The sequence below is a fragment of the Oryzias latipes genome, chromosome 12 (assembly GCF_053564925.1).
Source record: "Oryzias latipes strain Hd-rR chromosome 12, Olatipes_Hd-rR_3.1".
Taxonomy (NCBI): domain Eukaryota; kingdom Metazoa; phylum Chordata; class Actinopteri; order Beloniformes; family Adrianichthyidae; genus Oryzias; species Oryzias latipes.
In genome coordinates, this window is record NC_136248.1 from 3528581 (window position 1) to 3555076 (window position 26496).

Genomic DNA, 26496 nt, shown 5'->3' on the forward strand with positions numbered 1-26496 from the left:
CAGAATCTGCAGCGAGAGCTCAGAACCAAAAGGCCATGGGAGCTGGGAGAAGATGGAGAAGCTCAGCTGAAGGATCACTCATCCCTCCCTTTGCCACTTGAGTTACTTTTCTCTTCTTTCAAGTCAGATCATTAAATAGAGCGGCTGGGTAGCTCGGTTGGTAAGGTGGGAAGCTACCATGCAGGAAACCAGGGTTCGATTCCCGGAGGGGAATGAGCAATGGTACTGGGGGCAATTACCATATCAATGGCGAGCAGTTAACATCACCCAGTGAGGGTCCTTAGGCAAGACCCTTAACGCTACTGCCTCCCGAGCGCGGTTTCGGCTGCAGCTCACCGCTCCCCAAGGGGATGGGTCAAATGCGGAGAAAGAATTTCCCTTCGTGGGATAAAATACAGTGTATAAAAAAAAAAAAAAAAAAAAAAAAATATCTTCATGAAGCTCTACAGAAACGCTGAACAGAGGTCTAATAAAATCCTGTCCTTGGCTGTACTTTCAGGCATTGTTGACTGTTTTGGTCTCCAAAGACACAAACGGGTGTTTGCTGTTGTGTTTCTTTCTTCAAACTGGGAAGTGTTTACTGCTGTTTGCTGCTGCTGCGGCCAAGAGGATTTATGTGAATCCTCTGAATTCAACATGAAGTTCTTTTCCTTGATGTGGAGCTATGAACACCAGAGCGAGTCCAAAAAAAGGTTTTTATTGATCAGAAAGAAAAGACGAACAAGCCCTTATTTTATTTAACGCTGTCTAAAAGTCACACTCTGTTCAACCATTTAATTCTTTAACTTTGATCAAACAAGTAATTTGTTCTGCAAAGATTATGTTTTTCTGAAAGGAAAGCAAGTTCTGTGAAGGGCTGCAGCCCATAAATCGAACAGAGAAGCAGACAAACACGTGAGGCTGGAGGCTAAAAAGCTCTGACTGAGGCGGGACGCTTGTAACAGAGTCAAAAGTTAATGTCGTAAAAAGATTCGCTGATGTCCAAACACTGAACAACTGTTTGAGAATCTTTCCCCCTGCAGCCACGTTCATGCATGTCTGCTGCTTCTCTGAATGCAGCCTTTGAGATTCTTCAACCTTCTGACTGTTGAGGAGAAGCTGAAAGCCCCAACATGCCGTCACAAACATGCCTGCAGCCGTACCACTGACCTCTCCCAGTGGCTGCAGACGTTGGGATCTTCATCACTGAGGGAGGAGGTGCTGGATGGAAGGAAGCAGAGGACCGCTGTGCAAAGGAGTGTCCCGTGGAGCAACAGAGCCATCTCTGAGGGAGGCTGCACCTTCAGATGAGGAGAAATGAGAAGAAAGCATCGGATTATTGCTGATGGCCATCCCACAGTCTCACCAAAAATCCAGTTTCATCAAATCAAACTTTATTTATAAAAAAAAAAAAAAAAAAAGCACTTCTCATACATTGCTTCAACGTTTAAAACAAAAAACAAATTAAACAAACAATAAAACACACAAAATATTTCAATAATAACCAAACCTTCCCTTTCACCCTTCCCCCTCCCCTCCGTTAAAACAAACGAGCCATGACCCCACACACAATGAATACTGATAAAAGTTACTTCTAAAAGAAAAGTACGGCTAGGCTTTGCTGTCAGGAAACAGTATTTGGGAGTCTCTTCATACCAGGAGCAGCTCGGCTGTGGGAGTTAAACTCCAGCTGCCCCAGCAAGGGCAACAACCGCGGCAACAACCACCGACCAAGCCGGCAAGTCCTGGCAGAAAAGATCCCCACAATAAACACTGGAGCTAAAATCATGATAAGGAGCTAAAATAAATACAGAAGATGTAAACGAAAACATACAATGGAGAATAAGACTAAATGAATAAAATGAAATTAAATACATAAAAGAATATATATTAAAACTAGTAGAATAAATAAGTAGATAAGATCAACTAAAAGAGGAATTAAATAGGTGGGTCTTCAGCCTTTTCTTAAAAACCTCTACAGTCTCTGCGGCCCTGAGGTTCTCCAGCAGACTGTTCCACAGACGAGAACCGTGATGGTGGAACGAAGCCTCACCATAAGTTTTGGTCCTCAGCTTAGGGACAACTAAAATTTCAGCCCTGTTTAACCTACTGAAGTTTTCAGACTAACTTTAACAGGTTCACCAAATAACGAAACTCCACTAAATGTCAAAGTCTGAAGATATGGGATACTGCAGTGAACCCAATGGCCTCAACAGAGAAAACAAGAAACTGCAGCCACGGTTAACCCCTGTGCTATCATTCACTTTCATTTCAGTTTAATTCTATTATTAAACCATGAGATCATTTTACTGTCGGTTTATTACGTCATCGTGACAAACAGACGTTAAGGATGCACTGAAATAAAAATCCAGCCAGACGCCATCAAAGACATTTTCTTTAACATTTTTATCAAACATTTGGACACTGGCAGACGTTTACAAGCCTTTAGGTGCTTGCATTTTTATTTTCTGACATATGTAGGTACAGACAACAGCTATCTCTGCAGAATTGTATTCATCTCCAGTAAGTAGAGTGGCATCAGCTAGTCGGGGCTCTAAATTAACCTTTTTGGTCACTAGCCGGGGCGACCCGTAACAACCAAAGTCTACCAGCCAAAATAGATTTCTACTTAAAAGCAACACAGTTAACACTTTATTAATAAAGTTTTGGTTGATGATTATTGTCTCTACTACACTAACAATCATTGAAAATGTCATCTTCTGCCAGGTTTTATAACATTAAAGAAATGTTTTGTTATTTTATCAAAAAACTCATCTGATCTCTGAAGCTTTATATGAACACATACCAAGCATGGACTTTTCATCCAAGCTCTAATGTTTTTTAGCAGTCATGCTCAATTATTTAGATTAATTAAATACTTAATTTATTGATTAGAATTAACCAATTTAACAAATTAAATCACAAATGTTTTATTTTTTCAAATAGAAGGGTAAAGATTAAGCTAGTGATAAACAGTAAAAAAAATTACTTTCAAGTGTTTTTTTTTTCAGAAAGAAACATGCATCTATTGAAATAAGTGCAACGTTTGGCATTTGTGTGTTGTTACAGATCAGTGTGTTGTAGTTATGAGTCTTTGTCAATTCAAAGAGTTACAATGACATGATGCAACCAGTGTGTTTGTGTTAGTGCAAGCAAATGCTAGAATTTCCCAGCAGACCTGAATGCAGCAATATTGAGCTCTATTAATGAAAGCATATAAGGGCTGAAATTCCAAGCAGCCCCTGAATCCACCTCCTGCAGCTGCGTATGTGGATGTTAAATCTGTGCAATAAATCAGAATTAAATGTTTGAACCAACTTTGGGATTGGATGCTTGTGGTAGCAACGTGGTGTGGGGGGGGGGGGGGGGGGGGGGGGGGGGGGGGGGCAGAAACTTAAAAGTCCTGGTTGTGAGTTTGAGCCCCCCTGTCAGAGATGATGAACAATGCCTCACCTGCCAAAGTGGCTGGTGAAATATTTTTTCTACCCTTCAAATTGAAGTTTTACCCGTATTTGGCGGGTGGACGGGGGTTAATTTAAATCACCCGTTCATGAAGGCTGACGCAGCAGTACTTATATGGGTGGGCGGGGTCAGAGTAACAGCGCTGCGTGAATGGGCCCTTTCCTTATGAGTCGATAGGGGAAAAAAAGCTCACTGTGAGAAAAAAATTGCCTCGAAGAGACTCTGGCAAATCATCCGGCGCCTTAAGAGGGGAAAGCAGTTCTCCACAGGCACCGTTTTCAATGCAGGAGGGGAGCTGTTGACTTCGACTGGGGACATTGTCGGGCGGTGGAAGGAATACTTCGAGGATCTCCTCAATCCCACTGACACACCTTCTTTGAAGAAGCAGAGAATGAGGACTTTGGAGCGAGGCTGTCTATTACCCAAGCTGAAGTCACTGAGGTAGTCAATGAGCTCCTCAGTGGCAAGGCTCCGGGAGTGGATGAAGTCCGCCCTCAGTACCTCAAGTCTCTGGATGCTGTGGGAGTGTCTTGGCTGACACGTCTCTGCAGCATCGCGTGGCAGTCGGGAACTTCTGCACCAAGGCCATGTATTTTAATGGAGGCAGAAATCCTGGAAATCCTGGAAAATCTTGAAAAGTTCAAGGATTTGAAGGACAAAAAGTCATATCTGGAAAAAGCTGAAAGAGCTGAACATTTGAATAGTTGAATGGATAAAATAGCTGAAAAATTGTGGAAGGAGTTAAGCGCTAGAAAATGGTGGAAGATACTAGAATAAAGAAAGAAAAAAACAGGAAAACGATGGGTTGAATACTTTATAGCATTCAACCAACTTAAGTAAGAGCACCAGTTCTAACCTCAACCCAAACATGCAGACACACCAGCTTTGTGCACTTCAGTGAGGAGTTCCTGGAGACAGAAATGGTTTATCCCATCCTTGAAGTGACTTACATGAAATATCAGAAGAAACAGAGCAGATACAACACAGGAACCTAAAAACGAACGACAAAAAAGTTGTGTCTTGTAAAATCATCAAACATATCGTGCGAGGGCCTTGTTAATCCCAAAGAAAGGTTAACAGGTGGGGCAACAAAAAAAAACCAGGGCGACCACATCAATATGCTTGGTCTTCTTCTTTAATGGCTGGGGAACAGCTGCTCTCTGCAGCAGGATGCTTCATCACAGCAGCTGCTCTCTAAATGTCTCTGTGATAACGGCCAAGCTGACTCCTATGATGTCTTTTCCTCTCTGGCATGTCTCTTTCAAATGCTGGGAGGGGGGCAGAGGTGCTTGCAGTGGCTGCCGACAGTTTGCACAGGCACTTTATGAGCAGACCAACCATCGCTCTCTCTGGTTTCACAAGGTTTTCAGAGAAAGCACAGCTGCAGCCAGACATGCTGAGGACAACTGCCCTGTCCCAAAAACAAGGTCTGTTGTGTACCAGGATAAGGCTGATGAGAGTCCGTTGTAAGGATTTGACGCTGCTCCCAGTCCTGGTGGCCCTCCGTCACCTTGTAGCAACCACAACCCGGATGCAGGACCAGATCGTCAGACAGACGTCCGGGTGCTGAAAGACTTTTCATGTGGCTGCTGGAACATGAGATGAACCCAACTGTTGGGTTCCTGATAGTAACTGTGAACGTGTGAGCAACCTAATAGTTGCTGCTCAACAAGGCTGGTCGTGAGATCCAACAGGGAGTTTGCAAAGATCAAAGGTAGCTATCCATCCCAGTTACTAAGACTGGATCATCTTCATCCTCCTTATGTCTTCTCCCACCTTCTCCATCGCCATTGTCAACAACCCAACTTCACAAACAAGGTTTTTTCCAAATTAGCTGATTTTTTTTATTCCACTCATTCCAAATATACCAGATTATATTCCAGATTGTTTTCATTGTATTATATTAACACATGTCAACCAACAGATTAGATTGAAGTTTTTTAGGGGGGAAAGCCAAAGTTAGCAAGCATAACCAACGTTAGGTAAATAATAAGGATGTTGCAATAACAATAAAGTTGTTAGTAGGCTGCTAGAAGTTTGAATGGTGCCCTGGGGTTCTGTCCTCTTTTCTCATCTACTTCTACTCTCCTTCTCACCTCTGTTCTTGATCATTATTTATCATTTAGTTCTCCATGCCTCTGTTTGGTGCAGTGTGATTCATGTACTGTCCCTCTTTCGGGGAGTGGGACTCTTTCTCTTTCTCTGCCTCGGAGGCACGTTAACGTTGAGAGTGGGGTCATCTGGACCCCACAAGATAGCCCAAGGGTTAGAAAGGTCTTCCAGCTGCTTGTTCTGGGTATTTCAGAACTGCAACCCTTCCGGCAGTGTGGCTAAGAAGAAAGTAGCATGTGAATTAGATCTCATTCACAGCTCTAAGTTTGACTAACAGAATTCTCTGTTTATATAAATGGCATTCTTTCTGATACCTCTCCACTCCTGCATGGTGTGCCTCAGGGATCTGTTTTAGGACCAGTGTTGTTTTTAATGTACATCTGCCTGCTTGGATAGCTTTTGAATAACTTCACAAATGCGTCATACCATTTCTATGCTGATGATATTCAGCTTTACTGCTCCTTCAATGACTCTGAACTCCATAAACTTACGGGACTATTAGATTGCCTTACCTGTGTTAAATCTTGGCTCACAAGTAACAGTCTTCAGCTAAACTCAGAAAAGACTGAAACACTAATAGTTGCCCCAGAAAACACAATCCCAATAATTTCCCAGCACCTTGGTTCTCTGAGCTCCTGTGTCCAGCCATGTATCAGAAATCTTGGTGTCTGGTTTGACCAGTCAATGTCTTTGGAACATAATTCCAGACTTTCAATAAGAAATTGTTTTTACCATTTATGTAACATAGCCAAACTGCTGGCCTATTGTCTAACTCAGTCTTAGAGATTGTTATCTATGCTTTTATTTCTTCTCGTTTAGATTATTGTAATTCACTTTTTACTTGTTTTAATAAATCTGTTATTGAATTTATTGATTTTAAATTATTAATTTTTAACCTATAGAGAAGGGGTGGCGAACACGGGGCTCTCGAGCCGCATGCAGCTCTTTGCGTCTCATTACATTATGGCGACCTGGGGGTTAGCCCCGCCTTCAGCACCTAAGACTCATGGGAAGTGGGGAATCTTGGGTGTAAAGTTCCTCACCATGAGTGAGGGGCTGTGAGCAGAAATGAAGTCCACGCTGTTTGGGGTGTGTGCTAATACATGGGCGTTGATGGCTGAGAGGAAAATATGTTATTTGCTCCTCTGTTTACTTCTCCCTCTCTGAGACTGTTCGAAGTCATGCTGTGAATGGGGCACAGACAGTTCTCCAATGCAGCCAATTAATCTGCAGCTTGGCTCTCGTCTCCCCGCTACAGAGACAGTGACTGACCAGCTGGGTTGTAACTATATGTCTATATTGTGCTTCATATCATAGTTATTTCCCTCTTAAACCACTCTCAAATTCATCAGGGGGTATTTAAAATAAATAATACAAAATAAGAAAAGTACTTTGGCAGTTTGTGAGTTTTGATCCTGCTCCCGACACAGACGTGACCGCCAATCATTTGCGGGGGTCTGACTCCTTTTTTTGGGTAATAACTCCTTCAGAGGAGTCAGTGCCTCACCAGCCATCAACCTCACCGCACGTCACTGAGTAGCTGTGTGTGTCAGAGAGAGCCACAGAAAAGAGTGAGAGAGAGAGAGAGTGTGTGTGTCTGGTGTGTGTGTGTGTGTGTGTGTGGGGGTGTGTGTGTGTGTGTGTGTGTGGGTGTGTGTGTGTGTGTGTGTGAGATGAGAGGGTGTGTGTGTGTGGGTGTGGGGAGGGGGTATCTGACCTCCAGGGTAGTTGCTGTTTTAACTCTGGCTAAGCTGCATTTGATGTGTGTATTGAGGGTGGACACTTTCCTTGAAATAAACACAAGTGCAATACTTGCTGTTGTGTTGTAGGGAGAGGAGTGTGTTATGGAAAATAATATGGCTTTAATTGCGTGTTTGTGTGGATGTCTGGCAGGTCAGTGTGGGCTCTTTGACTCTCACAGTTAAACATTTCGGCTCTTGGTGTCAAACTTGCCCCCGCCCCGCTATAGAGCTTTAAACGGACAGACCCCAAAATACTTATCAGACTTACTCTGTCCCTATGCTTCTGGCCGTGCCCAACGATCTTCGGATCAAAATCTTTTAAAGATTTTTAGGACCAAATATAAAATCAGAGGTGACTGGTCGTTCCAGGCAATAGCCCCCAGACTCTGGAATGCCCTCCCTCTGTCCCTTCGTGTGGTCGACACTGTCGATTCTTTTAAGAGTCAACTGAGGACACTTTTATTCATTAATGCTTTTAGCTGACTGGTTTCATTGTCATTTCTATTCCTCATGTGTTTTGTTCAATTTAGTTTTGTTTTACCGGATATATTAATTGATTTTTCTGTGTTTTTACTGTATTGTATGGTTTGTTTTGTTCAGCGCTTTGTGATTTTATCTGTGAAAGGCACTAAATAAATACAACTTACTTACTTACTCTAAGGAGGAACCGTCTCCTGACTCGTCCACTCTTTCTAACAAAAGTGGACCCCTTTGGTGGGAGAGGCACTAACTTAGTTTCTTTAAAGACACAGCTTTCCCGTGTCTAGTCCTATCATCCACTGGTCCAAAGGGACATGGAGGACCTCAGCCTTTTGGTCATCAGAACATCCTGAAACCTTTAGTGTGCACATATGGAGTCAAATAACGGAGAGCACAGGCGTCAAACTCCAGGCTTTGAGGCTCAGAGTCCCACATGTTTTCCAACTAACCTCATCCAGGTGATCAGCAGCAGGTGAGACGGGATTTCTTAAGCTCCAAAACGAAGAAAACTTTGGATTATATGTTTATTTAGGCTCATTACTGGATGAGTTATTACCCAAAAAAGGAAACAAAGACAACAGAAAAAGTCTGATATGGTTTATGAAATACCATCTAGTAGGGCAGCACAATGTGAGGAAAACTCGCGATATTAGTGATCAATATTGCGATGCAAATATAACTTTTGATACGTGAACAAATAGCAAAACAACCAAAAACATCATTTCCATTTTACTGCAACAGTTTAATTTAAATAAGAGTCAACATACCTTAAATTAATTGAATGAAATTAGTCTACATGGGCGGCGAACATCTAACATCAAAGGGCTTCATCCGATTGGTCAAATGCCTAAATGGATTTATTTGATTTGCTAAATACTTAAAGCTGCCATAGGATTGTTTTAACACATCTAAAGTTACCACACGTCTTTTGCTATATGCATATTGCACAGTTCAATATTGCGATAACGATAAATTTGCGATGTATTGTGCAGGCCTACCATCAAGTTTTTGGAAGGTTTTTTAATATTATCCCATCCAAACTGTGTCAATAAAGCAACAAGGTTCTGATGCTGGGGTCTTTGGTTCCTCTGTCTTGGCTCTTTCTTTTAGTTGCAAGTCTTGGCTGGTCCACACTGCAAAGATGCATTTTGTCCATCTTTGCTTGGTTCTGTGTGTTTTGTGAAGCAGCACCTGGATGATCTAGTCCCAAATTTGCTGCGAACCAGGAGAGCCATGACAGCCATCTAAACTGACGCCTTTAGAAAACGGATCCATGCACACATCTCATTCCAAACATCACAACTGAGACTTGTGAAAACCACAAGAAAAATACAAAAATAAATGAAACAATAGGAACAATTTCAACCATGACAACCAGATAAACCCCAAAATGAACAATGTCAACAGCTCAAAAAAAACCCTCCAAAAACTCTTTTCATAGCTTCACACGTTTTATGCTCATACCTCCAAACAACTAACCTTTACTTTCTGCAGACTTTAGCTTCCCGGACACAAAACTCAGAGGATGAAGACAGTCTTTGTACCCAGGGAGGTCCAGTTTCATAACACTGACTTACCAGCCAGCTAATCATTACAATTACACTAAATTAACATGAATACACTATCTCACTTTGTGTTATCGTGTTTTTTCTCATGTATATTTTGTCTTCATTGTGTAATATTCGGCCTCTCCTCGTATCGGGGAATCAAAGCACGGTACAGTTTCTTTTTGTGTTTGTTTTTTATGTGCCACTCTCTACAACCTCTAAAAGACAGAATTGCCCCTCAGGGATAAATGCAGTTGTTTGAATTGACCTGAATTCTGAGCATGCGCAGTAAGGCTTACAGGACTGTTTACTCGGATGCCACAGCCCAGAACACTAGGCACCACCAGAGGGCACAACATCCGCAACACAACTGAGAAACTCAACACAAGACAACAAACACAACACAAAAACAAGGAGGTGCAATACAAGGGTGAGTTGCTGTCAGCTGAGACGGGACACGTAATCAAAGTAAAAGGCGATTTAAGTCGTTATGTTATTATAAATACCAAAAAGGTGATGTTGCACAGCTCAGCTGCAAAGATTGTTGCATCCATCCACACACACACTTTTGTGTCAGTGCTTCAGTCACAAGGCAATCATGAAGTCAGACTTTCCTGCAGGAGATTCTTAGGAAACGTAGTCCTCACAAAGTCCTCATCAGAAACACAAGTGTCTCATCTTTCTGCTCCACTTTGATGGAATTTCAGCACAAGTGCAGCAGCCCGCATGGACACACATTTATCTGACTGTTTCTAAATCTAAAGAGGGAACATTTGAGTTTTTATCACAAACATCCCTGAAGTGTCAGGAAGAAAATGATCCAAGTTCCTTTCTGAGCCTCATCTCTGAGCTCCACATCACTTCATCAGAAAACAACCACAGACAGGCTGCAGGGATCAGGTCAGCCTCTGTTCTTCTCCCTCAATCCTGCAGTGAGGAAGACTCCAGAGGAAGACTTCCCACATCACGTGAAGGTTATCCGATGAAGATTTGAACTGTGCAGTTTATGGGTTTTCCTCTGCTCACAGGAGACATGATCAATACTCTACTCCGCTCATGCCTGGTGCCCGCTATGAGTCTGCGCGCGGATCTCACCTGGACAGAGTTCACCTGCGGGCGGGGTCCGGCCTCATGGGTCCGGGCTCGGTGCGCTGGGGGTCTGCAGAGGTCCGTACGGGTGCAGCTGATGCCCAGCTCGGTCTGAGGAGCCGCGGCCCCCCGGCGCCCGTCCGTCACCAACTAGCCCCGCCCCCTAAAACTCCTCACCAATCTGCTTCTCGGCCTTTCATCCTTCAGTGACGTCACGGCCGAGGAGACACGGCGATGGGGGGCACGGAGACCCGCAGGAAGGGGCAGAAATCTGTTCTCCTGATGGGGCTTTGAGTAAGCAGGGTGTTTTGTTCAGTCAGCTCTTTTTTCTGGAACTAAAGACAACTTTAATCTAAACTAGAACTGATTTTGTGTCTTTTTTTTGTTTGTTCATTTTTGTCGTCTTCTATTTTCTTCCACATGTGTCTGACATTTACTGCAGGATTTTAGTAAATAAAATAAAACGTCGTTTACTCTCAATCAACCTTTAGCCACCTCCCTTTTGTTTATAAGTGGCAGAATTAAAGATGTCAAATGAAATCCAGAGGTTTTGTGTTGTGTTCGGTTGAGCTAAAGACAGCTCATGCTATTTGTGTTATTTATCTTTCGCTTTCCTGTTTAAGTTTGAATTTGTTCTTGGAGTGTTGCACCGCCCTCCCCACCTTGCCAAACTTCTGGAATTCATCGATTTATTTGATGAATCGATTAATGATTCCTATGATTCAACCAGAATAATCTGTCTGAGGCAAGTTGTTATTAAAATCGACTTATACCGTTATAAAATTGCTTCATAATGAAATAAATCAAAGTGTAATTGGAAAATATTGTTTGGATTGAGGTTCAGTAGATTCATTTTACTGTAACATTAAAACAACCAAGTGCATCAACACAAATGTGATGCAGCAGAAATGGATCAGTCCATCATTCCAGTCCAATGTGTGGAAACACACTGCTAGAAGGTTCTAACCCTCATGCTATGTTGTGGGGTCCAGATGACCCCACTTCTGCTACTGGTTGGGAGTTGGGTCATCTAGACCCACTAGACAGTGCGCTGAAGCTTTTGTCTTCAATGATTTGTGATCTTCACTGGTGTCCATGCATTACATGAAATCTTTCCACCTTTATCCACCTTTGTCATGGTAGGGAGAACACGTCAATGCAAGGGTAGGGTCATCTGGACCCCATAAGATAGCACAAGGGGTTAGAATGTTCCCTTTGGATTCTTTGGATGTGGAAAAACAACAGCTGGCTGAACTTTAGGAAACTAAAATGTGAATGGATTGGACATTTATTCTAGTTTTCTTGTTTGTTTGGACACATATTTCATTTCCACTTGATTATCTTGAAGAAATCTGGAAAACTTCACTTGTTCAGTACCAGGTATTTTTCTCGGAGTCACACTGGTTTTGACTAAACATGTCACGGATCGATCTTACATCAATGAATCGGATCATTCAAGATGAACGAATATCAAGAATCAGATCGTCAACCACACATTAGGATATGAATAAATACTAACAACTAACTTCTTTCTCCCCATAAACTCTGGTTAGATACTTAAAAATATCATCATCTAAACTGAAGTCTAGAGCATTCTGGAAACCGGTTTAAATTTCAGGAGTGCTTTGCATCCAGCGGTTATGCAGGCATCTCCATAGCTATTCTTCAGAATCTCTTTAAAACCCGTTAGGATTTATTGGCCCAAAGTGTTTTCTTTGCCGGCTGTCCTCCAGTAAGTCTTAGAACGTGGGAATTAGAGGCTGATGATCGGTGAACGCTGCAGGATCTAAACATCACAGATAAGACAAGTAAAAACTGACTTCATTTGAAAGTCAGTGTTCTGTCAGTGACTGAGGTTGGATACTGATGTTTCAGACTGCCCCCTGCTGGTGACAAAGCAAACAACAAGCCTACAACAGCATAGCCAGCGGCAACGTCAGGTCACTGGAAAGAGTCTTGATTTGATTTGATTTTGATTTATTGATATATGTCAAGCATTGTAGTCAAAGCAATAAAGAATTGACACTTATTTATCAAAGTCATTACAGAAATGATGAAATGCATAGATTAAAAAGACAGAAAATAAAACAAAACCAAAAAGTCACTTAAATCACGTTTGCTTAATTAAATACAGTGATCATTAACTAAAGTCAAGTAGAGCTTGATTTATTGCTTGAAAAGGAGCGGGAAGAAGCAAACGTATATAATCCCACCCCTACTGAGTAAATTCATTTTACAATTTTACTGTTGTAATTAAAATAGCTTTGATTATTTCACCACCATCAAGTTCATGTATTTGGAATTATTCCTTAACTCGACTTATCTTTATATCATGAGATCAGAGTTTCTTTATACCTTTTTCTTGAATATCTGAACATTGTTTGAGCTCATTACTGAACCCGTTCCAAAGTTTAGTGCCACACACCGACACACAGAAACTTTTCTTTATGGTTCTTATCAGTTTGATCTTGAAGTTCCTACATCCTTCATTTTCTAAGTACTGTTTCTGGATATTGAATGGTAACGAAGTCTTCCACTGTTCTTTGTATAGCGGGTTAAGAAAATGAATGAATGGATTATTTAGGGCTGTCTTGATGATCCAGCCTCCTTCAGCAGATGGTGCTGGTGCTTCTCAGCATCTACAGCAGATTGCCATGTTGGATAGCGGCCTCTGCCGGCGATTATTGCCCGATCATATAGTTTACATGCATGCCACATGCACTGCGCTGGCCTGTGAGGAGAAACTCAGATCTGATGTCTGCAAATGCATCCAAACATGTCTGTTCAGACGCGCCTTCCGCTTGTTGGCAGCCCGCCATGACCTGCGACCTCACAGCTCAAGGCTCGGTCTTTTCATGCACCTTGTTTGTTTGTATAGAACTGTTGTGAGAAAACTTACAATGGCTTATCTTGGAGACATGTTCGTTGCTCCAGGTATGAAAAAATATATAAAAAAGGATGTGAAAATAAAGGAATTTGATTTTTTTTTTCTTCTTTCCCATTCAGGCATAGGTTTGAACAGAGCGAACTGGGGCTGGCCCATCACTTTCCACCTACAGGAACAAGAAGGAACAATTTTATTCTGCTGCAACTCATTCTTTCGAAAGGGACCAAAATATGGACGTTACCTGTTAAAGCATCTTTCAGATCAAAGACACCACACATGCTTAGTGTATGGTTTGAAGTCAAATATGTGAACCTTTTCAGCATATCTCTTTAGGGGTCACCACAGCTAATCAGCTTTTACTGATTTGTACAGGTGTTACAGCAAAGATTTAGACTCCAGTTGTCTTTCCTGACAGAACACTGTATTTTATCCAGGCTGGGGACCGGCACAGGGGGACAAAGACCTTTGGCTGCAATATTAACATGAAGGTGCTCGCCCAAGGACCCGCACTGGGGGAGGTTCATTGTGCCATTTGGGAAGCCAACCCGGTCTTATACCCAGCCAACTGAGCCACCTAGCTGTTTGATAGGAAATGCTGTCATTAAAGTCCCACTTCAATCATCTTTGGATCTGTTGTAAAAGTGTTCCCGGTGGTCTTTTAATCATGATGATGTCATTTCTAGCCAAAATTTTAAAAAAAAAACAGTGTCGTTTTCTGGGATATAGTTTGAGATGTGGTTGAGATGTATTCCAGATGTGGGTGGGGCTGTTGGCCCTGAGCAACCCCATCCCTGTTACTGAGAGCTCTCTGTTAACACCCTCTGCCGATAGCTTACAGCCCGTTCCACCCCCAACCTAACATTAGAGGTGCAACAAAAATGGAGATCAATGTCAGATCTATCCAGTCATACAGTCTTGGGCCAGATGCCAGCTACGAAAGGAAAATGAAGACATACACGGATATGTTTGTCTGCAAGTGGACCAATCAGAATGGAGCAGAGCAGGGAGCTTGTGGCCCCCAAGCGAATTTTCTACATCACAAATATGATCTTTTTCAAGCTGCATTTTCTTGTCTGCTCCTGATTCACAATAATTTGCATAAAGAAATGCTCAGCTTTAAAACTTTTCTTAACAGATGTCCTCCGTCATAAGAAAAATGCCACAAAAACATGTTAAAAACACCAAAAACACCATTTTCATCAGAATAGGGTTACATGCAACCCACTAATTTACCTTCTAATTCTTTCAGTATTTTGGATTTTAAAGTGAATTTCGGCAGGTGCAAATCTGCTTAAAAATTCAGTTCAGCTGAACAAAACAAGTCGGATTCCGAATTTTAACAAACTAAAATGGAACTAATTAAATGTACATTAAAATGACCGAGGATTTGATGGGAATTGTTTGACATTCCAGCTGGACCCTGAACGCAGCATGACGATGACATCACAGAAGGCGGAAGCGTCATGGCGGCCGGGCAGCAGTGGGTGCTGGTGGAGATGGTTCAGGCCTTCTACGAGGTATGGTGGGACCCCCGCTCCGACGGTAGGGAGGGAGGGAGGGAGGGGGGTCTTTCTTCAGCACCTGGACCGTTCTTCACTGCTAGCTTAAGGAAACGATGTTTGGGCGCGCGCGGCTGGTGTTCTCCGGGGGTCCTCCGGGGGCGGAGCATCAGGGCTCCGCGTGCGGAAGGGTGGAGGGGGACTCTGTTACCCTTAAGTGTACAACAACCCCTCTCATTTCTGTGCCTCTGAGTTAAGTTAGTTAGTATGAGTTGTTTTCGGTGGGTTAACCTAACTTGAGTGAACTCGCTTTGGGTTCATCTATCCCGGGTGAAGATAGTGTCGTTTTTGTTTAGATTAATTTCTCCCAGTTTTATCAACAGTCAGGCACCAGAGAGGCTGGTCAGGGTTAGATTAGTTACTCTGAGACAGAAGACAAATCCTCAGTGATTCTCCATGGCAACAGGTCAATAGATGGAGCAGGACTGTGCCTGTGGAGTCACTGTTTCTAAAGACCCACTCCAATGAAAATGTGTTTAACGTTTCCTTTTCGCATTTGTCTCATGATGTATTTAGAAAACTAAGATTAAAATTTGATTATTAGTTTATCCGGTTCATAACTTTTATCAGACAGACTTAAGAATCCTGAAGAATCAATAAAGCACCTGACAAAGACGAATTACTTATTACGTAAAACTATCTTAGAAATCAACATAGCACATGCAGGCCAGTTATCTAACATATGTGCAGATTATGTTTACTGAGAAATCATGACTATAATTAAAAATAACAGACAGAAACACTGTTTCAGAAATCTTCATAGCAAATCCAGATCAAGTATCAAAACTTAAAAATACATGTGCAGATTATTTTTCATTAGAAAAAAATGCTGAATCAATTGTTGGAGCAAGTGAAGTGATATAATTAGAGATCAATCACTTTAATCATCTCCAATAATTGATTAAGTTTTTTTTTTTTAATTATAATTATAAGGTAATAATAAGGGTCCATATTCTGACCACCGTCCAAGGTTGGTATTCGTTTTTCTGTTGCCCGATTGACAGCCGTCCTGGTTTTAATAGAGTTTATAAGTTCTCTTCGCTGTTATGTCTGCAGGCCTTGTTATGGTCCGTGTCCTTCTACAGCTTTAATCAGCGCAGCTGAAAGTTTTCTCGAATCGTCGTGACCGTGGAGCAGAAGAAATGCACAGTTTGAAAAAGCTTCTGGGTGGTAAATGGCGTGTACTACTACCTCAGTCATCCTTCTACACACCAATATTACTGCCCATTTGTGTTGCACCTCTAATGTTGGGTTGGGGTTGTGAAGGGCAGTTCTGGCCACAACTCGGAGGTGAATTTCTAATGAACTCCTGCCGCCCTGCAGAAACTATGTCGTAGAAAACAACACAGGTACTACAATTATACTAGGTCTATACCTAAAGTGAGGCAGTATACTACAAGTATCAGTATGCAGTAAGTATTCCTACTACACTACACGTTCATGGTCTATAGTCTCTACCTGCTACACTTGTACTCATGGATACTCCGTAAAATAAAGTATACTACTTTTTGCTAAGGGTTGTGTGTAGATTCCCCCCCCAACATAATAAAATTGCTGCTGAAACAGCTTTAATTAAATATGAGAGCAGCGTTCATTAGGATTTGATCTGAAAGATCAATTATTTCATCCGACCATTGTCCCAGCTTCTGTTGGGTGAAGGCGGGGTTCACACCCCCCACAGGTCGCCAGTCTGCTGCCGGTCACTCACGCATTCACACCTGGGGAGACATGGAGTAACCGGTTAACCGATGAAGCAGGATTAAAATAATGTTACCATCACATAAAAGCCAATCAATCCGATGGTTCAGAGCTTGAACACAGAAAATCTTGCCTCAGAATAAATGTTACAATGTTTATGCTCAGTTTCCTTTTAGGAGCTGAAGGAGGTCAGATCAGAGGCTCCGCCCACTCACTCCTCAGTTAGGCTGAATCATTTCCGGGTCCGATCCAGTCGGCCACGACTGCTGACCATTATTCCAGAAAGGTGTTCAGGTGTTCATAGGTGGTGTGCTCCTCTGCTGGGGTCCTTCATCCTCTGCTCTCTGGGCTCCAGGCTCCTGCGTATCACCTGATTCTAGAGGGGATCCTGATCCTGTGGATCGTCAGACTCCTTTTTTTCTCCAAGACCTACAAACCGCACGAGACCTACAAACTCACCGAGAAGGTAGCCTCGCCTGTGCGCACGCTCCACCACAGATCCTGAGTTTGCGGGTGGCTGACATCCTCTGTGTTTTCAGGAAAAAGAAGATCTGATCGAGGAATGGCAGCCGGAGCCTCTGGTTCCTCCAGTTTCCAAAGATCACCCTTCGCTCAACTACGACGTGGTCACAGGGTAAAAACTCCAGGGGGCGCTCCTCCGCTGCGCTCGCTACACATGCATCAGCAGGTCCAGAGCCCTCCTGCGGCATCAAACCAGCAGATGTGAAGTGTGTTCCTGTCGTTGGATCTGTCTTCTCTGCACACGTTTCCAGAGCCTCACCAAGCTCCAAATCCAGGCAGAAGCAGCTTCACATCACGCTCTGTGCGTCTTTTTGTTCGCCTTAATAATGCCGCGTGTGCACGTGCTGCCTTTGAACGTGCATGTTCGGATTCCTCGCGCCTGTAGCAGCTGTCCTCAGACCTGACTTAAAAGTGCAGCACATCAAGCCGACCAATCCCAGCTGCCGATGTCCGACCACACCCCTTTTCTTGCTGAAGCTTTTCCTCTGTGCTGGCCTCCATCATTGCTGGATCTCACAGAGATGTGCACAGAGATGTGCACGGTCTGGACTGAGATGTTTCCGCTCCGTGTCTCGTTCAGGCTCATGTAGGAGAGAATTAGGCCGAATCCGAATTCTTCCTCTACCGCTACGGCTTCTCCCCACCCCCTACAAACGGAGTACCAAACGGAGAGTTATTCAAAAACAACGTCTTCTAATTCAGACGTCACTCCCACTCGATGATGTCATCAATAGTCGCCGGTCACCCGCATTAGCAAGTAGCTTCCAGTGCCCGGAAAAGCCATGCAAAAACAAAAGGGCCTTACTTACAGTCATTACTCCAAATGCCCCTTACCGTTGGAGGGATAGGGGAAGAATTCAGATTCGGCCCTAGCAGCTCTCCAGCTTTCTCTGAGAAAACCCTGAAGTAGAAGATCCACGGTCCTGTTCCAGATATTCAGCGTCCCACAAACGGCGCCCGCTGATTCCCTCAGAAACTCTGAGGAGATCCAGAGGAGATCCACGTGCCACATTGTACAGAGTTCATGTCTTTGAATGTTCTCCTCAATCATCTCAGGGTTTTAAGGGTTTCCATGCCTGCAGCATTAAACTGAATATGTTACCATTGACAGTCAAATTGTCATATTTTTATTGCAGACCCCCCAGCCACAAAATCATCATTAATGGCAAAGAGTGCACCAACTTTGCATCTTTTAACTTCCTGGGCCTCCTGGACAGCGACCGTGTAAAGGTCCGAACTTTGCTGAAGCTTCTGCCCCCCGATGGGAACGTTGGAATGATTTTTTTTCCCCCCCTGACTCGTTTCAGGACAAGGCTTTGGCATCCCTGAAAAAGTACGGCGTGGGCACGTGTGGCCCCAGAGGCTTCTACGGGACCTTCGGTGAGTGTGCGGTTCCTGCAGTCTGCCTCACGCGGTGACGGTTCTGGTGACGGCAGATCAGGCAGTAACATCACCTGTTTCTCCAGAGAGGGGGAGGCAGCAGGAGGAGCTGTTTGGTTCTGCAGGAGAAAGCAGATTCTCATAGTCCCACCCCCATCATCGTTTGATCTGTTGTCAAAGCGTCCCCAGTGCTTTTTTATTATTAATATACCGTTTTTTGCCCCCCCCAAAAAAAGAAAACATGTTGTTTTCGAGGACCTACGTTATGTACGAATTCCTTCCCTACTCACTATAAACTATATATACTATATAGTATTTATAGTTCGTTTACCGTTTTCTAGAGCTGTCTGAATCTACAATTCCAAAATTTTGTGTCTAGAAATTTCCCAGAAGTCTTTGCGAAAAACCAGTGTGCATTGATGCTCACTAGAATTCAGACCACAATGCATTGCATCGGAGCAATTTTTACCAAGAAAATGTATTTAAACGTATTTTTTTATAAACCATCAACGTTTTTATCTTCAGAAGACAGTGGACTCATAAATAATCGTCACAAAACGCTCATGTTCATTAGATTTTAACTTTGTGAAATTGATGACGTCATATCAACGGTTTAATAAAAAAGTAGTAAACATGGTGTCCGAATTGCTATTAAAATCCAGGGCACTACATAGAGCCGCACTATATAGTTTTTAGTGGTTAGGGTGGGAATTCGCCATAGTTTCTGTTTGCGACTCTTGGTTTGGAGTAAGCCCATCCGCACTTCCAATCATCCACCTGTTAACATGCTCTCCGGCTAGCTTACAGCCTCTCACGCTCCCAACCTAAGAGTAGTGGTGCAGCAAAAATGGCAGCAGTATCAGAAAACTTAAAAAAACACCAAAAGCACCACTTTTATCTGAGTGGGTCTTTAAAAATAACTTCTGACTGTCAAAAGGTGAACGATTCATCATTTGATTGACAGGGAAGTTCAGACCTTTCTGGTCTTAACTGACAGACAAACACAGAATAAAATAATTAGATTTCTGAGTCCCTCAGTTTGTGGAGGGGTTTCTCTGTTTTTGCGGCGTCAGTCCAGTCCAGGTCTGGAGCCAGAGCCCGACCTGGGGGTGTTGTGGGGGATAAGGGTTAGTGTGCAGCCCCCATGCTCAAAGATCTGATCTACGTTACAGTCTCTAATGGAGCATCCTCTTCCTCTTCGTCACATGGCAAAGCGGTGTCACCCAGTGGACTGGAGGGGGGCACTGCAGCTTGTTCGGTTGCAGGTTGAAGAGCTACACCAGGGGTGTCAAACTCAGATTTACAGTGGGCCAAAATGAAGCAATATTCAGTATTTATTGAAAATGAACTCCAACTTACGTTGTGCTTAAACACAGAATCTGGAACAACCAAAGCTTGATATTACAAATATATGAGAAATTAAATTTGAAATAATAGACACATCAGTGGTGTTTTTTTCTTATTTAAATAAATAAATAAAGTATGTTTCTCTCCGTATCCTTTTAAGTTCTTTTTAAAGGTAAATCTTTTTCAAAGCCCACAACAAAAGAACCAAAAATAATAATGTCATTCAATAAAAATCCAACATTTCAAATATGAACAGACCAGGCCTGACAGTAGAAAAAGTGCAGAAGAAACAGATATATTCCAGCTCAGTTTGCTACACTGATGATTTACTCTGCACACTGGTCTTGGCCAGAAACCTGGCTGGCATCTTTTACTGGATTCAAGTTCAGGCTCTGAGCTGAGGAAAACCTGGTATTTTAGCGGGTCTGTCTTCAGAGCTCCTGTCCATTTTTGTGGAGGGTGAAGTGAAGTTTGTCGGATGTGACTGGAGCATGAAGCACCCAAACAGGATGCAGCGCCCAAACAGCTGGGACCGTCCGGTTGACTGCAGCTGTATGCTGCTGGATCTCTGCGTCTTTCTACTGTGGCCAAGCTCTTTTTCATGCTATGGTCCAACTGGATGTTGAATCATCAGATCACTCTGGTCCTCAGGAACTAGCCTGCTTGTTTATGAACTTATTATTGATCACCGGATGTGGTGATTCCATATTCTGATTGGCTGATCATCTCTGACTTCAGCAATCAGCAATGATAGCTGGAAAAACAGCAGAAACTATGGAAATCCCCCCCCTGCCCCTCCTTCCTCCTGTGTGGGTCTTTATCACGCCATAATTAAAGAGGATTCTCATTTCCTCCTCAGATGTCCATCTGGAGCTGGAAAGCCGTCTCGCAAAGTTCATGAGGACAGAGGAAGCCATCATTTACTCGTACGGCTTTGCCACCATTGCCAGTGCCATCCCAGCCTACTCCAAGAGGGGGGACATCATCTTTGTGTGAGTTCACTAACAGAAGAGCCCGCCCGCTCCCCCATCTGGATGCTGACGCCCCTACGTCTGCGTGCAGGGACGAAGCCGCCTGCTTCTCCATCCAGAAAGGCCTTCAGGCGTCTCGGAGCTTCATCAAATACTTCAAGCACAATGACATGGAGGATCTGGAGAGGCTGCTGAAGGAGCAGGAGCTGGAGGACCAGAAGGTGGCTTCGGACTTTTGTTGAGTGAGGCGCTCGCGCTGAAGCTCACCTGGCTGACACTCGACTTCCTGTTTGCTTCTCCTAGAATCCCCGAAAAGCTCGAGTGACGCGCAAGTTCATTGTAGTGGAGGGGCTGTACATCAACACCGCAGACGTCTGCCCCCTCCCTGAGCTGGTAATGTCATCATTTCACTAGCCATCCTTTAACGACCAGTTGACTTCACTGTCAGTCTTTTGATTAGCTGCTCCTCAATAAACCTCCTGTTACTGTATACGCTTTAAGTTATCTTCCTCTTAAATAAATACCCGTCCCTCAACTCGAACTGTCATTAATCTACAATTCCTGTCAAGTTGCTCTCCCGTCATGCTTCAATCTTTTGTAAAAGCGTTCCCATTGGTCTTTTAATTGTGATTGTTTTTTTCTTCCTCTCCAAAATAAAACCTGTGTCGTTTTCTAGGACATAGTTTCTGCAGAGCAGCAGGAGTTCATTAGAAATTCACCTCTGACTGTTGCCATGGAGCAACCCCGCCCCCCCTTCCCCTCCTCAGTGCAGGGAACTTGTGGCCCAAATACGATCTTTTTTAAACGCCATTCTGATTGAGAAATGCACATTTGAGCTTCATTTTCTGTCAATTTGTCCTCCATCATGAGAAAAATGCCACGAGAACTTGTTCAAAACGCAGTTTTCATCGGAGCGGATGTTTAACTAACGATCCTTTTTAATTAATTTAGTTCCTTTCTTTAACCAGCCATCCTTTAAACATCCTTGATCTAACAAACACTTAGCAACATTTCTATTATTAGCATTCTATTCTTTTCTAATTCTTTATCTATAGTTTCTAGTTATCTTTATCCTTTAATAAACAAAGAACCAACTTTCCAACAATTCATTTTAAAACTTTGATTTTTAACTAAGCTTCCTTTTTCCAAACCCAACCTGACAATTCATTTTTACTTAGCCATTTAAAACCCCCATGACTAAAAATTCTGTAGTGTGTTTGTCTTTTTGCCAGCTGTTGGTTAGCCAGCAATCTTTGAAGGAGTCACTCATTACCATACCACTGTTTTACCATCTTTTAAGAAACATGATTGAACTTGAATTCTTTAATTATTCTTTCAACTTTCTACCTGCCATCCTTCCTTCCACTGGTCGTTTTGTGGTTTTCTCCCTCTCCCCATAGCTCAACTAAACATCCAGAAACTAGAAAACCTTTTTTAACTCTCCACTATCTTCATAATCAAGGATGAAACAATTCCGCCTTTGGAAAGACTTTAGCATAAATCCTTCATGATTGATTTAATGATTGAAACAAAAAATATAACGTTATATGAAAGAAGGTGATAAAGTGCTCATAAGAGAAGTGGGTAGAAGAAAAATCGGAATAATTCTGACTCCATGCTAACTTTATTTAATTCATACGTTTAGATACATTCAACATAATAACATAAACACTTGAGAATTTTGACAAAAGAATAACAGCATCAAGGTACCAAAGCATCTGTAAAGGTCATTATTGTCCGTACATTGTCCCTTCGGTTTTCTTGTTTTCTAATTCATACGCTTCCAAAAAATTTTATCATTTTTTAAACAGTTCTTTAAGTATCTGTTCATCTTTTAACTGTCATATATTTACAAATCCTTTTTAAAACATTCTTTTACTAAACCTACCAGCTGAATTTTCCATTCCTGGACTAACTGTCTTCAACCTTTTTTTTTTCCTGCTCTGATGCTCCTTCTCCTGCGGTCTGAAGGAGTCACAGAGGAGCAGCTCCTCCTCTGACAGAAACTCTTCATGCCGCACATTTGTCCTTCTAGGTTAGGCTCAAGTACAAATACAAGGTGAGGATCTTCCTGGAGGAGAGCATGTCGTTCGGTGTGCTGGGGGAACACGGGAAAGGAGTCACCGAGCACTTCGGGGTCAATGTGAGTATTCTGAGCCTGGGACAGAAAGCGGCTCTCAGACGAGCTCCTGGTGGAGTTCAGAGATGCTGCAGTGATCACGTGTTTTTAAATCTATGGATATAGATGTACAGAAGTTCTAAACGTTAAAAACTAGACTGTTGTGCAGCAGAAGATCAGAATGTGTGCTTTAAGCTTATAGTGACGCAGGTAAGCCACTCTGTCAGCAGATCAAACATGTTACCATCATTTTAATCAATTACTGTATCTACTCTGTTAAAAATGTCATTGACAGTACTTAACTAAAACAAAATTGAGATTAACTACAAACCCATTAGTTATTCCAATTGGTGGCTTTCTTTTCTAAAAGAGCCACAAAGGAGGCCTGAAAGAGTCGCATGTGACTCTGGAGCCTCAGGTTGCAGACCCCCCCTTCTCCAGAGTCGTGTCTGGAGTCCCTCCACGTGGTTTGGAGCAGTTCCTTCAGTTTCTAGTGATCAGTTTTGACGATAACCGTAATAAATGGGCTCCAGACGAAGAGATCATTTGTGCTCTTTCCTCCTCACAGCTCTGAAAGTCTGAGGTGATCAAGAGACGGAGCACATTGTTATTTTATCTGCGTTTGAGTGGGTAGTTTGTGCCCTCGTCAGGAAAGGTGCCTTTCACCCAAACGGAGTCGAACTCACCACAAAACCAGCACACAACAATAGATGACTCTACAAACAACTAAGAAAAGCAACAACTGCATGCAGAGAAACACAACGGAATCATGGCAGGATCACGACAGGCAGGATGATTGACCTGTCAGGGCAGGTGGAACAAGACTAGTTACTAGTTCATTAACCTTCATGGTGTCTGTATTAATAACTGACTTCTTAGGTTCTTCTGTTATCAGACACGGTTGTGTATTTTCACATACCTGACATGTTTCCACGGACGTCTTCGTCAGAGTCGTCATCACATGGTTGTGATGAGACTTTTAGAAAAGCAGTTGATTGTGACAGATTGGGGCAGAGTTGCCTGTGACTCCGCCCCTTGATGTCCATTTGCTGCTGGAGGATGTCGCTCCAGACGACAACAGCCATCTCAAGAAAATATGAAATCCGCCATAACGGACCACTGCAAGCAAGAAAAACCCACCATGGACTGGGAAAAGGCCAAAGTCCTCCGCACCGCAGATGCATCACGGAGGCGGTGGAGATCCGAAAGCGAGCCCACACTTCCATGAACCCGGGATGAGGGGGCCTTCCTGCTCCCTCATGCCCGGAGCAACATCCTCCAGCGGCAAACGGACACCAAGGGGGCGGAGTCACCATCGCCTTTTTTTTTTTTATAAACGTCACATCACAACCATCTGATGACGACTGGTTACTCCTCCCGACACAACAGAAGACTCCCCTCTTTCTATGAGGCTTTACAACAAGTGTGATCTAGAATAGAATGAGTCTTCATAAGCCACACCCCCTGTTCCCACCGTGTCCACTCACACAGGTCCACACAGGCTGTAAAAAGCTTGATCCGTTTGCAGCTGCAGTAATCAGACATGTGACGCATGTCCTGTGACCAGATCTGCCCTCATCACTGCTGAACCTGCAGCGTGAAGACGATCGGCTGCTTCACTCCTCAAGCTGACATGTTTCTGCTCCACACAGATCGACGACATTGACCTCATCAGTGCCAACATGGAGAACGCCGTGGCCTCCATTGGGGGCTTCTGCTGCGGACGCTCTTTTGTCATCGATCACCAGGTGAGGGCAGAAAGCCGCTCTGTGCCTGTTGCTCCTTCTGCTCATCGAGACGTCGCCACCAAAGCGTGAGGAGAGACAGACCTGCATGGAAGACCCTTTCTAGAGATTAACCCTTGGGCTATCTTGTGGGGTCCAGATGACCCCACTCCCAAGGTTAACTTTGGGAGTGGGGTCATCTGGACCCCACAAGATGGCACACGGGTTCAAGACACACCTTTTGAACTGATCGGGTTTGTTGAGTTGGCGCTGAAGCGGAAAACAGTTTGAATTTCAAGGTGAAAATCACAACACAGAAACCGTGTTTGAATAAAACCTAATGGAGAAAAGCAGACCTTCACAAAGCTCTGAAGAGGAGCGGTAAGCGGCATGGAAAGATTGATGAAGGAGATCTTCTGACAGCGATCTGCATCGAGAACGAAGTGGAGCCAGAATCTACAGGAACTCATCAGATCCGCCGTGACGAAGGCTCTCCTGTGTTTCAGCGGCTCTCGGGTCAGGGTTACTGCTTCTCTGCCTCCCTGCCTCCCATGCTGGCTGCTGCCGCCATCGAAGCCCTCAGCATCATGGAGGAGGATCCAGGTACCACACCTGCTCTGAGCTACGTTTCCCTCCTCTTCCTCTCTTCTTGCCGATTCCAAGAGGATTTTTAGCGTGCGAGACTCGTAAACACGCAGGGCTCTTCTCTGCGTCTTCATTTGGAAACAGCGCTCTGCCGTTGGGGTCTGACCAACATTCTGCTCTGTCCTGCAGAGATCTTCAGCGTCCTGAAGAGGAGGTGCAGCCAGGTCCACCAGGCTCTGCAGGGGTGAGTATGTTCCTCCTGCTGTCAGAGGTTTGAGGCTGCTTTGACACAGTTACATCTGTGGACATCCACTCCGATGTGCTCAGCTACAGAGCTCGCCTTACCTGCATGCTGAGGCGGCATCATGGTGTGGGCTCCTTGATGCGATGCTCCTGCTTTTTGCTGGCTTTGTTTGACAGGATTCCAGGTCTGAAGTTGGTGGGGGTGCCGTTCAGCCCGGCTCTTCACCTGCAGCTGGAGAGAAGCTCGGGCTGCAGGAGTTCCGACCTGCAGCTGCTGCGCTCCATCGTGGATCACGTAGGTCAAACGTCTGCGAGAACTTGGAATGTTGGAGCTGCTTCTTACTGACTGCTGTGTTCTGGCTCAGTGTTTGGACAGACACGTGGCTCTGACTGTGGCCCGCTACCTGGAGAAAGAGGAGCGCTTCATGCCCCCACCCAGGTAAGACGCTCCTCCCCCCTCCATTCCTGCAGTGCTGTGCTGTGTAAGCACCTTCCTCTTCCTCCTGCTTCACAGCATCAGGGTGGTGGTGACGGTGGAGCAGACAGATGAAGACATCCAGAAGGCAGTGTCCTGCATCCGTGAGGCTGCCTCCATCTTCCTCAGATGATGGTGTGGACAAAACCTCCGACTCGCTCTCTCTGTTTCCCTGGGAGGGACTGTAGGCCCTGCGAGGCTGGACGGGCCCCGCCCACTATTTTCCTAATGCAACTGTTCTCAGAGAAGCTGGCGTCGGGTCCAGATGATGCTTCAGATGTTGTGAGCGGATGGATCTGTTATTAAAGGTTTCTGAATCAAAGCTGAGTTGTGTCTTAGATAAGATAAGATAGGACTTTATTGATCCCCAGAGGGAAATTAAGCTGTCACAGCAGCCAAAAACAAGAAAAATAGCAGTTGGAAAAGTACAAAAAATAAAGTAGCATTGAGTAAGAATAAAAATAGTAACAATACAAGGTGGAAGTAAAATTACAGGTCATAAATAAGGTAATAAATAACAGCAGCGGTTTCAGCAGTCCTAGACCGTGATGATTCAATGAAGTTCATTGTGTCTA

The 26496-nt window shown here is 43.8% G+C and overlaps 2 protein-coding genes across 2 annotated transcripts in view; one reads left to right on the top strand and one right to left on the bottom strand.

Annotated features, from left to right (window-relative positions):
• The window catches only part of megf10 (multiple EGF-like-domains 10), a 58584-nt gene extending 48030 nt beyond the window's left edge, over positions 1-10554 (bottom strand). The window contains exons 1-2 of the mRNA XM_011482096.4: positions 10418-10554; positions 1150-1280 (exon numbers count right to left, since the gene is read on the bottom strand). Of these exons, the coding sequence (XP_011480398.1) occupies positions 1150-1262 (113 nt within the window). The 5' untranslated portion in view covers positions 1263-1280; positions 10418-10554. The remainder of the gene's footprint in view (positions 1-1149; positions 1281-10417) is intronic.
• Positions 10555-14686: 4132 nt separating this feature from the next.
• sptlc1 (serine palmitoyltransferase, long chain base subunit 1) lies at positions 14687-26243 on the top strand. Its single transcript, XM_004075124.5, has 15 exons — positions 14687-14815; positions 16911-17021; positions 17095-17189; positions 18214-18307; positions 18385-18457; positions 20664-20796; positions 20867-20996; positions 21079-21168; positions 22811-22918; positions 24547-24642; positions 25125-25221; positions 25393-25447; positions 25624-25741; positions 25812-25885; positions 25961-26243. Exons 1-15 carry the CDS (start codon positions 14762-14764, stop codon positions 26052-26054), a joined length of 1422 nt encoding a protein of 473 aa, XP_004075172.1. The 5' UTR covers positions 14687-14761; the 3' UTR covers positions 26055-26243.
• Positions 26244-26496: the final 253 nt, after the last annotated feature.